This window comes from Equus caballus, chromosome X, assembly GCF_041296265.1.
Source record: "Equus caballus isolate H_3958 breed thoroughbred chromosome X, TB-T2T, whole genome shotgun sequence".
In the NCBI taxonomy this organism is placed as follows: Eukaryota; Metazoa; Chordata; class Mammalia; order Perissodactyla; family Equidae; genus Equus; species Equus caballus.
Window position 1 is genome coordinate 3,470,304 of NC_091715.1, and position 12,518 is coordinate 3,482,821.

The 12,518-nt window shown below is 37.6% G+C and overlaps 1 protein-coding gene across 10 annotated transcripts in view; it reads right to left on the reverse strand.

Annotated features, from left to right (window-relative positions):
• The window catches only part of NLGN4X (neuroligin 4 X-linked), a 295,552-nt gene that overhangs the window by 5,169 nt on the left and 277,865 nt on the right, over window positions 1-12,518 (reverse strand). For all 10 annotated transcript variants that reach the window (XM_014728751.3, XM_023633866.2, XM_070258121.1 and 7 more), the window contains 2 exons: window positions 11,103-11,288; window positions 6,079-6,868 (listed from right to left, as the gene is read on the reverse strand). In XM_014728751.3, the coding sequence (XP_014584237.1) occupies window positions 6,079-6,868; window positions 11,103-11,288 (976 nt within the window). The remainder of the gene's footprint in view (window positions 1-6,078; window positions 6,869-11,102; window positions 11,289-12,518) is intronic.

Consider the following 12,518-nt stretch of genomic DNA (forward strand, 5'->3'; position numbering starts at 1 on the left):
TTACAGCTGTGAAATCTTGAGCAAATTCTTTGGCTTCTCATAGCCTAATCTTCCTCATCTATGGAATAGATAAGAACATTGGCATTGGAAGTGATGAAGGTTAAATAGTAACTACAAAATTCCTGGCATAGAGTAAGAGCTTCATAAATATTATCCCTTTCTGCTAATATATAAATTAGAATACCCAAAAACTTCTTAGAAAGAGAAGACTATAAAGTGTACTAAAGTACACTATAAAGTATATAGCCAAGGTATATACAGTGTGCAATACACTGTATATAGTATATGCTGTATAAAAGTATACTGGATACCACTGTATGTACAGTATACTATATACAGTATATCATATATGCTGTATAAAAGTATGCTGTGTACCACAGCATGTATGGTATACAATATACCATATATGCCATATACTGTATAAAAATATACTGCATACAAGAGTGCATATGGTATACTATATGCTGGATACATATACAGAGATATATAGATATATGATATAAAATATGATTATATATGTGGTATACAAGAAAAATAAAATTTACCTCTTAACTGAGTATGCACTAACTGCTGTGCTTTTATTTTACTAAAAGGATGAAAAAACAAGATATAAAATTACAGGTCCTAATGCCATGAAGTTTCTTATTTCTGTGTTCTACTATAAACATTAATGTATTTAAAGTAATCTGCTTTTTATTTATTTTCTAAATTGTTGTATGTTTTTAAAATATGTTGGATTCAGTACAGCACCTCATGTTTCTTTGAGTCTTCTGAAATAAATTTTTTAAAAATTCCTATTTAATTGGAATCTGCCATGGAAACACGTGTCATCAATTTTTACTGCTCTAAAAGCAACGAAAGGTAGTAAGGATTCCAACTAGTTTTCCATTGATCTGATTTCACTGCAATGGGCCTATTAGATGTATTGACCTTTTATTAAGGAGCAGGCATTTGGGAAAGAGAGTGTTCTGTTCATGCAGATATTAGGCTATTTTTGATGGAATTCAGCATATATTTGAAAGGTAAAGAACCACATTTATTTTGTTCTCAAAGAATAGAGCAGAGGATTTTGAAAATCCAAGTAAGTAAGCTTTAGCCTGATACAGTCTATCTATTAAAGCTCTTGGAGATCCACAGTCAGAAGCCGTAAACCAAGATAAACTCACGGAGCTTATGAAATCCCATCATTTTCCCTTGTCAAACACTCCAAAAACTGTATGATCTCAAAGTGGGATATCAGCATCTTGTTTCTAGACTTTACTTCAGCATATAGTATGTTTTAATTCCCATGAGTAAAACTGATGATTATAACGAATAAGGATAGAAAGAAACAGACATGTCTTCTCTCCCTACTAAAAGCTTCCATGCGTATCTTCAGCCAGATTTCCCAATGCCTAACACATACGTTTTCACCTGTCATATTTCATTTGAGACACTATCTTGGCAGCGGATAGTTAAATGTGTTTCTAAGATTTTGTGGTTCATTTTATTTGCTAGAGATAGGTAATACAATCGATTTCTTTAAATGTATCAGTAAACCCTCTGACATGCTCCTTTCAGTGGTATAAGGTTCTCCTTACATGTGAAACAATGTCGTGGTTGACTCTTTGTTACTGACCTCTAACAAGAAAATGACTTTATGCACCAAGAATATGTGTTTGGTGACTCCTGTACAACAAGTGGAGATGTTCATTCACTCAGCTCAAAAGACTTTTTGGCAATAAAGGTCACTTTTAAAACCAGATTTATGCTGCAACTCTCTCTAAGCCATCCTCCCTAAGTGTCTCTTTCCTGCTTTTTGCAAAGATTTTTCAAAGGTTGAATATAAATTAATCATAGGATACCAGCAAATTCAAAAGTAGAGATGGCATCTCAAGCATATGTACACCAAAGTCCTGTGAACAAAGTCAAAAAATCAAAATATACGTTGGATTCAGTGACCATTACAGAACTATCCTTCCATCTCTGAATTCTAGTAGCATTTAAGGCCTTCACTATACAACGCATCCTTTGATTGCTTAAAGTGCTACTCGTGACCATACCTTCTATAGAGGCCAAGTTTCTCTCTTGTTCCCTTTTTATGCACTTCTTTCCACAAAGAACTCAAATTGCATTGGTGTTTGATTAATGAGCACCTTAATTCTGTGGACCAATTAGGTCTCATTACCCAAGAGATTTTATAAGACAGATTTTAATTCTTTGTATTCCTTTGCAAGCATTGAATTAGTTTTAATTTTTCCTTGACATTACTTCTCATTTATCAAACTCTCAAAGTCAGCCTCATTTCTATACCAGTACTTAATGTTTTGGCCTACATTGTTCTTTTCCAGCATCATTTTGTTTAGTCTTCTAAACTGGATTGTTGAAACAGCCTCCAAGCTACAAAGGAACTCTCCTCTGTCCTTCCTCCCTTCCTTCCTTCTCCTTCTCTCCCTCTCTCTCTCCTCTCTCTTCCTTCCTTTCTTCTTTTTTCTTCCTTTTCTTCATTCTTTCCATGCTTTCCACATGCACATTCCCAACATTATTTTTCTGTGCTCCACAAAACACACAAAAAAGTTGGCGTAACAGATATATGTACATTTAAACCTAGAGACAAGGTCAGAACCGTTAGCTTTTGGATGTATGAAAAGAAGTATCAGTGTACACTTTGTCTTGCCAAATTTATGAACAATTAGGAACATCACGGTACTGTTTGTGAGGTGTAAAAGATTTGAAGTACCACCAAATGATAAGGCAAGTCCTGATGCAACGCAATCCTGTCTCCATAGCAATGTGTTGTGATAGCTGATAGCAAGATATTCTTATAATCAAACTCCTATTTCTCTAGTGCTTACAGGGAGCATTTGAAGTTACTGACGTGTTCCCTCATATTCTATGGGTCATGCCCTTAGTATGTGTTCTGGAGAACAGAGTTAAACATCTCACCTCACATAGAGAGATATGATCTATCCTATGCTGTTCCCTTACTGGAACCATTTTGGCTCATTCTCCTCATGTGGACTACATTGAAGCTGCCCCTTGGGGACAAGGATATCCTCCTCTGCACAGGGCTGATCATGCCACTACCCTATTTAAAATAAATAACTAGCAACTACCTTTCATCCTCTCTCATCCATTGACAAAGATCTAAATCACTAGACTCTGCCCATCAGCTCAATTCCCTGTTTTCTTACTAAACCAATTGTCATTGAAATGTTTCCCCCTATTTCCTTACATTTGCAATGCAGGTTAGAGAAAGTTCTGAGCATCTTTCTTTAAGGATGACTTGGGTCATTCCAACTACCTTCTCTGAATTAATGAAATTAAGAAAACTCACTGCACTGATATCCTTAAGTATGATTTCAGCTCTGCTCCACATGGACTGCAGGAACAAAAAGAGTTCCTGTTTGAATAAAGTCCAGATTCTTCAGACCGACACCCAAGGCCCTCCATTATCTATATCCTGTTGCCTCAGTGAGATCTCTATCTGAAGTTTTGGACGCTGGTGAGATCAGAACTATTCCTTCAAATTGAAGTCCTTTCTCCTTCCCCATCTGTTCTAGCTACTTTAACACCTTTATGAAAGCCAAATCACCCTAAACACATACCGCTAATGGCCACATGAATATGTTTAGCCAGTGACTAATCGCGGGCTATTTGACATCTCCATGTCTGTGTTCTCCATGTAAGGAGCACGAGCCGCAGGCACTAGGCAACGTGATTTTAGGAAATAGAGTTAGGGCATTAAAAAGCACTCAATAACTGAATATTGTGGTATTTTCAATCCTGGCTCAGCCTTTGATAGGTCCCGGTGAAAGTATCCACTTGGTGCTAGCAGTTCTTTACCATCTGATGACACTAATTAATTGCCTTCATCTTTTGCTTTCTTTTAACAATGAGAGAGCATCAGCCTCAGAGCCTTTGGCAGGCAAGAAGAGTTAAAAAGAATTTAATGGCTTTATTTGGATTTCACAATTTTTTTAATTGTTGAGTTAAATTGATGAATGATACCAACTTCCCATTTAAGAAAATCATATAAAGTTTATTTCCAACATATGTAAGGGGGAAAAAAGTATGTGTTAAAAAAGTTTTAACAAAAGTAAGTCATGACGGTGTGTTTAGATATTATGTAAAGAATGATATGTTTGGATGCCAATGTAGTGAGGAAAGAATGGGCGTCGCCATAGTTTGGGAAATGCCCATATGAGTCTTTTTGCTTCGAGAGAATGCCAAACTTTGCAAGAGTAGGCATCACTTATCTGAGTTCTATGACACAACTGGGCATGGTCTTGCCTCTAAAAGACGTTATGAGTTGAACTTTTCCCTCTCAAAGTAAGATATGCTGAAGTCCCACCCCTAGTACCTCAGAATATGACCTTATTGGAAATAGGGTCATTGCAAGATAAGATGAGGTCATACCGTAGTAGGATGCACTTCTAAACCAATATGACTGGCACCCTTCTAAGAAGACAACCATCTAAAGACAGACACACAGAGAGACTGCCATGTGATGACAGAGGCGGAGACTGGAGTGATGTAGCTACAAGTCAAGCAATGCCAAAGATTGCCAGTAAACCTCCAAAAGCTAAGAATTGTGAAAATATTCCCCTAAAGGTTCTAGCGTGAGCTCAGCCCTGCCGACAGCTTCATTTTGGACTTCTAGCATCAAGAAACGGAACAATAAATTCATGTTGTTTTAAGCCACAGTGTTTTTGATACTTTGTTACAGTAGTTTTAGGAGTGTTATAAACAAAAGTTACTTAAAATTACTTGTAAACTTGATTTTAATTATTTCCTTGTTGAAGAAAGAACCTACTGGTGACAGGCAAGCATCTCTCCCAAGTGGTTGTACCTTCTCCCTTCTCCATTGCCCTAAGAGCCTTTCTTTGACCAAATTTGCAAAATATGATGCTTCAAAGTAGGCATCGATACGATACATTTTCCACTCAATAAACATGCCATACTTTTGCTAAGACAAAAAAATATTCTGAAATCATTTCTCACCAAAGAATATTTGGAATCATTGTAAAGAAAGATATTGCTAAACCCCTGAGCATGGGAACCTTCAGCATCTCCCAATCCTCTTACTAGAGCTTCATAAGTTCCAGGCAATGCAGGGCTGCTGCAGTGGGGGAGCCTAACTCCGCCATCCAGCATTCCGCAGGGAGATTTACCACCCCTCAGAGCTATGGGCATCTTCATTTTTAATTCAGTACAAGAGGCTCAAGGTTAATGACAGAAGCACATGCAGGTAGAACAGAATGATACCTCATTAATTTCCACAATTATGCTATTAGACAAGAGAAAATGCAAAAATGCCATGATATTTGTAGCTATTTAAGATGTTGGGGAGCCTTTTCTGTCATTGTTTGCAGAGAATCTGCTCAGCAGAATATTGGTGGACCCTGTTGTATGTGTAGCTCTTGTATATTTTCTACTACATTTAATCAATGAGCTTTCCTTAGATGTATATAGATAGATATCTTGTATATATACATATATGAAATTTACATTTATTTATGAAATATGTATAAATGATTTATAAATGAATAAATATATTTGTAAATATATGTAGATATATGAAATAAATCTCATAATTATAGAGAAATACTATCTTGTACATGCATATAAATATATGTATACATATTATATATATACACACAGAGATTATTTCTCTATAGTTATTATGAGATTTATTTCATTCCTGTGGCTACACAATAAACACAATTAGTTATGTGGCCCGTGTATTTTGATAACCCTATTATTTACCAAATGAGCTAAAGTCCTATTTAGATTTGAAACTCTGGGATCAGCTTTCAACAGAATTGCCAAATATGTCTAAATCCTGCCCCAGCAAGTAGGAAACAGAATTTTCAATATGCAACTAGCACTCTGGTAAAAATCTGGTTTGACAAAAAAAATTTAGGAGTGAAAAAAACACAAGGGCCCCATAGATTTTGGGGGAAAGTGACTGTTCTTGTGTGTGCATGTGTGTGTGCGCCTGTATACTGTGGTGTATTCAGTCATGGAAACACACTTATATAGAGGAAGCAGACAAGCTAGAAGGAGGGAGATAACCTGATGTGGAAAACAACATACCCGGTTTTGGCGAAATTTGTCCAGTACGTCATGACCACTGCACTGAGCATAACATCATTCTTAGAGAAGTTACAGCTGAAAAGTTCAGTAGGGCCAATCATGGGGATCCCAAAGACATAGGGTACTTCGTCGCCATGGGCTGAGTCTGCCCAGCTGGGCTTCATTTCGCTTTGGCAGTGGTGGTAGAAGGCATAGAAATATGTTGGAGACCCATACTGAGCGTGCAGGTCAGCTGTGGCCACAGCGGGGGCCACCCACTGGTGATCAGTAAAGAGAGCTACCAGAGTTTTCCGTCGAGTTTCAGGGTTTTCCTTATCTGCCCAGTCTGTGTACATGAATTTGATGGTCTCCCGCAAGGTGTCTTTCCCCTCTGGATAGCCATAAAGGTTGTCCACAAAGTTGGACACAGAGAAGTCAAAGTCATTGGGCGTCACGCCATCTTCATTGTCTACAATGCCGTCAACAAACTTCAAGCCTTCCCCCTGGTTGACACCAAGCATGATGTCATAATTAAGGAATTCCCCCTGCTCCATCAGGATCTGAGGGTCGTCTGGGATGACATCCCCATCAATGACAGGGCCAAAGGAAATGTGGTATGTAGCTGGGGTGATGGTCTGCTGAATGAGCTCTTTATAGTTCTTATTCCGAAGGCATTCCACCATGTCTGTGGTATCCAGCATGTTGCAGCCGACTTTATCTGCCAATATCCGAGTGTACTTGGCAGGCTGGTAGTTCACTGCCCAGCTGGACAGGGCAGTCCCGCTCTGGATGATCGCCTTCTGGAATAGACCTGCAGGTGCAAAATTGTGGACATGCAAATGAAAACCCAAAAGATAGAAAAGCAGCTTTTACTTAGCAAAGAAGGCTCAGATTGTCTCTCAGGCATGTGAATTTCTGGATACAGTGGCATTCAGCTCTTTCAGGATCTCCTTCACTCATTTCCATCTCGTTTTCCCTACCCTCCCCCTCCTGCAGGACACTGGTTTTATGGGATGTTCTTACACACACACACACAAATGCTGTTTAAGAAAATGAAACTACATTTACACTTTCACTTCAGTAAAAGCATGCAATCTCTTTATCCTTCCACAATTTAGAGTAGTCTTTGCTTGCTCATCCCCAGATGCTATAAATAAAGCCTCTCAGAGCAGTCACATCCCCCATCCCCTAAAAATATGCTTTGTGGCAATAAGAGGTCAAAGGACATTTGTCTCACTGGCAAAACCATGTACCACTTCATTACGGGAAAAAACATATCCGCTGAAATAAATTTCAGGGTATAAATTCAGAGATGTATTTCTGTGTCCACCCTCGATATACTAGAGGTATTAACATTTTACAGTTAAAGTAAATTAAATTAGCTATTCCTAAAGAAATCCTCACTTGGATGCGCAACTGAAATGTATTTTTCAAAAAATCATTTATTTCAAAATTGATCCATCCAAAGCCTAGACTTTTGTATAATTTATTCTGCCACATATTAAAAACATATGCTTGGTGAGAAACTTGAAAAATCTTGAGCAATTTTGCAGGGGAAAATTTGAGGAGTAAAATTCTGTGTAGTTTAAAATTCTCCATCGGGTCAGTCTACCACATGAATGTCTCGAAGTAAAGAAACAAAACAAAACAAAACTCTATTTTTAACTACTATAGGACAAGAGACAATGGACTATAAAATCATGGCCTTCAGTTTTGTGTCTCTTCCTGCCCTTTCCTTGAATTCCAGCATGATCTAGCTCTGACGTCTCCTGAGTTGCTGGAAGAATAAAGCATTCAAGCTGGGAGTCCAGAAGTTCACGCCCTGTCGATTTTTAAGGTCATGCAAGCAGTCAAGTATGAGGAAAACATGATTGCAATCAGGAAGACGTGGTTCTAAAGATTGGAGGATTGCCCAAAGATGACACACAAGACTGAGACTTTAAATTGATCTGGCTTTGCCCAACACATCATCAAAGTCATTTGGGGGCCAGTTTCCCAGTGTTTATAGTTCTGTTCGAAATGTGCAAGTATTGACTTGTGTGTTTGGCTCTAAAGATTAATGTTTTAGAACACCTTAAAGAAACACTGTCAATATTTGATCTATTGAAGACACTTATAAATTAAAACAACCAGAATTAGGAAAATGTTGCTAGAGGTTACTTTTTTTTCCCCCTCTCACAACTATTGGCCATGATTGAGTTAGCAGTGTATATATATTTGTATGTTAGGGAAGTGATATAACCCAGGATGAAACTCTAAAACTTCGATAAAGAAAAAAAACTACCTATAATTCATGCTAGAAAATGCAAGTTACCCTAGCATTTTAGTATAATTCTTTCTTGGCTATTCTCCCTCACCAGATTGGTCTGTTTTGTATAACTGTGTCCAACATATGCATAGCTTTTACATTGCATTTTCCAGGCTATTGTATACCTTAAGCACAATTCTTAAAACAATTATTGTTCCTTTGAATAAATGCACATGTTCTTTATAACTTTCCTCTGTTTTTAATCTTTTAGCTTTTCATTTTACTCTTTGCTATGAGAAGACGGTGGTGAATATCTTCATGAAAACAACTTTTCCTATGTGTGTATTGATTTGGTTATACTATATTGCTAGAAATGGAATTCCTAAGGCCAACTGCCTAGGTATTTTTGTAATTCTTGATTCTATTACCGGGTTGTTTTTGAAAAGTTGCTTTGCAGAAATGACCCATGCAAGGCATTGTCACAGAGTGTAATCATTTCCAATCTGCTGATTTAAGTAATTAATAGCCTTCTTCCAATTAATTTTGGCTCATATGTGTTTGGTTATTACTGAAGTTGGTCGAGACTGCTTTCTAAATCTAGAAGTGTGTATTGATTAAGAAATGAAAAAGTCTTTTCTAAAATGCTATAGTAATCAATATTATCAATGATTCAACTGATTATTCACTTTTTCCTTTTTTTTCTAAATAAAGGGTAATATAATTATAAGCCTTTAATTCCACCTCTCCTTAGCCATTATGAAATAATCTACAGCCTTGTCACCGTGATTTGGCTGATGGTTGCTTGTCTGTTTCCTGCATGGAGCATCCTATTGAAACATGAGTTGCGAATCTCATTACTAGGGTGAAAATGTACTTGTCAAATCGGTGCCTATGACTACCTAAAATTTCTACTCCAGCTGAACATTTTTACTTCCTCGGGCCTGCTAAATACCTTCAGAGGAAATGTGAAGCTCAACAATACAAGTTGAAAGTGAAAAGGCAGTTGGTAAGTAAAATATCAAATATGAGTGGCAATCAGGGATTTCCTAATAGTTTCTCTTCACAGATATTCATAAATTCATAAGTCAGTTTATTCCACCTAGAAGACCAAGACTACATCTATTCTTCCCCAATCTTTAATAGGTAAAGAATAATGGGAATAGGTTTGAATCCAGGTCTAGGAAGCCTGGTTTCTTCCCTGGCTCTATCACTTGCTGTGTGACCTCAGGCAGGTCATGCAACCTCTCTAAGCCTCAATTCCTTTATGACAGTTTTGGGGTAGGTGGGTTTCAAGGTTCCCCTCAGTGCTGCAGTTCTTTGATTTTATTTTATTAGAATTCTACACAATTTTATTTTTTAAATCTTTTATTTTACCTTTTGTTCCCTTTTCTAAGACTCTTTAAAGAAAAAATAATTCCTTAGAGTTTCAAGTGCTTTTGATGTAAATGGTTCAAATGGGTATGGTGTAATTCTTAAACCAACCAATGACACAGAAGGAAATATAACACAACCTTGACGATTTGGATTCTTATTATGAACATTCATTTGCACTTGCCAAGGTATTCCAGGGCTGGTTTTCCTGTTTCTTTCTTTGTGGGGAGAGCCGAGATGTTATTACGGTGTTTCCAGAACCGACTGCATCCAATCCCTATTGACTTCTCTTTTAAATCTCCCATCTGATATTTCTTGGAACTTCCATCACCAATGGACAAGAGGCGATCACCGTGAGTTACCCCTGGGTAAAAACCTCAGGCTCTACTGCAATATGTTGAATATTACTTCCAAGTGTACGCCCAGTTTGAGTTTTCATTATATTCATGTATTTTTGCTTTTCCCCCTCCTTCTGCTTTGCTATAAGCAGTTCTCCCAGGATATTAGCAAGGCCGTGGTGGGGGGAGGAGGGAGTATGGAACCTCTACAGGGATAGGAATAAGGAAGGGGACCTGGTGGTCACAACCAAGCTCTGCATACTGGCCCCACCAAGCAAGCCTCTCAGCTCCTTGTACATCTGGCTTCCAGTTGGGTCTCTTGCTGTAAATTATATTTCTCAGTAAAAGAGAGAGAGAAATGGAAACACTATTGTCTACTTCTACATGAATACAACATGTTCTTAACATTTCCAAAAGATTTGAACAATGAACATGAATCAGAGAAGTGACTTTTAAAATCACATGGCCACACACCTTGTTCATTATGAAATCTACAAATCTGCATCCATTATCCAAATACTGTGGATACTCCTTCAGATTACATTTACCAAGTTGAAATTAGAAATTAATAAATTTTAAAGTTAACTAAATAAAGTCAGAAAGGCGAGCAAGTGTTGGCCTTTCTAAAGAAGTTATTTTGCTCCAATTGTTGTAACCAACATCTAATTGTCATAAGTGTTAAAATAGTTAATAATATTGTACTGTATATGTGAAAGTGGCTAAGAGAGTAGATCTTAAAAGTTCTTATCACGAGACCAAAAGCTTCGTAACTATGTGTGGTGACGGATGTTAACTTACTGTGGTGATCATTTCTCAACATATACAAGTATTGAATCATTATGTTGTACATAATGAAATGAATATGTTACGGGTCAATTATACTTCAATTTAAAAAAAAATGGAAAGAAAGCTGAGTTACGAGAATGTGAATATATGTCATTTGCAAGATTTTCTGTGGCGGTTTCAAGAGAATTCTGGCAACCTCACCATGCGCTTTGGGTATGAACCATGCACCTTGGATGTGAACTGTGTGTGTTCATTCCTCAGTCCTGGTGGTCCCTGGCCCACCATGAGGCTGACTTTATTACCTTCTGAATAGTGGGACAAGGTCAAGAGACTGACACAAGAGGCTCCCGCGCCTGAGCCGAAGATGGTCACCCTCTTGGGATCCCCACCAAAGGCGCCAACGTTCTCCTCGATCCACCGTAGCGCTTGGATTTGATCCAGAAGCCCATAGTTTCCCTTAGCTGCCTGGTCACCGGTACTCAAAAACCCTACAAGAGAACACAGGATATTTTAGATTGTCAACCAGAAAAAGTACATAAACATCGTCACTGTTTGAAAAGATACCTCATGGTTGACGTTCATTCTTTTCTTCCTATAAATGAGAAGCAACATTGAAGAACAATTTCATGGCAGAAAGGATGTAAATAGGACGTAAATAATAGTTAAAATACTTATTGTTTTTGTTGACACTATGATAAAATGTCTCATCTGTGAGTATGTATGGGGCTAACATACAAGGCAAAGTCAATCTAAAATATTTAAACCACATGACAAGACCAGGGACTCTAAATTTTACTAGATTCAAGTTATCATTCCTTTGCATATGTTCATTTTCCTTGGAAAAATACAGAAGACTCCTAAAAGAAGTTTTTCAGGGAAAAAAAAGTATATGTGTGGGGCCAGCCCCATGGCCGAGTGGTTAAGTTCGCACACCCCACTTCGGCGGCCCAGGGTTTCGCCAGTTCCACTCCTGGGAGCTGGCATGGCACCGCTCATCAAGCCGTGCTGAGGTGGTGTCCCACATGCTACAATTAGAAGGACCCACAACTAAAAAATACACAACCATGTACCAGGGAGCTTTGGGAGAAAAAGGAAAAATAAAATCTTGAAAAAAAAAAAAAAAGTGTATGTGTGTGTATGGGGGTGAGGATTTGTGTGTTGGCATCTGTGTATAAGAATGTGTACATGTATACAAACGCAGGTTTTTCCCATTGAATTTATTATCAATATTTTAATTTAACTAATTTTAATGCTTAAGTTTCAAATTACAGATATAATAAGATCTCACTCTTAGTTTAGTATGCTGTATTTAGTATATTTTCCTATATAGAAAATAACTGCAGTTACATACAAAAACATAATTCTTTGATCTTACCCAAAAGCCAATGCATATTCAAATCTCCCCAATGTCCTCAAAATAGCATAAGCTGGTACACTGAATTTTAAAAAGGAGGATTCTGTAAATTGAGGGACTAGATTTCACTCAAGGCATCACATTTTAATTCTGCCTTAAAAGCTACGTTGGGCATGTATTGTAGCAAAGTGATCGTTTTAGATATCTTTCGCATTCCCTGTTCCTCTCACTTTTAGAAAGATCTCGACCTGGAAACACTGCTTTCCTCTGACAATTGAAGTCATTTTGCTGGAGAGACATACACTCTCCTAGTCACATTCAGAACTATAAATATTTTCTAAAGCATTCTCCAAGCTTAAATTAT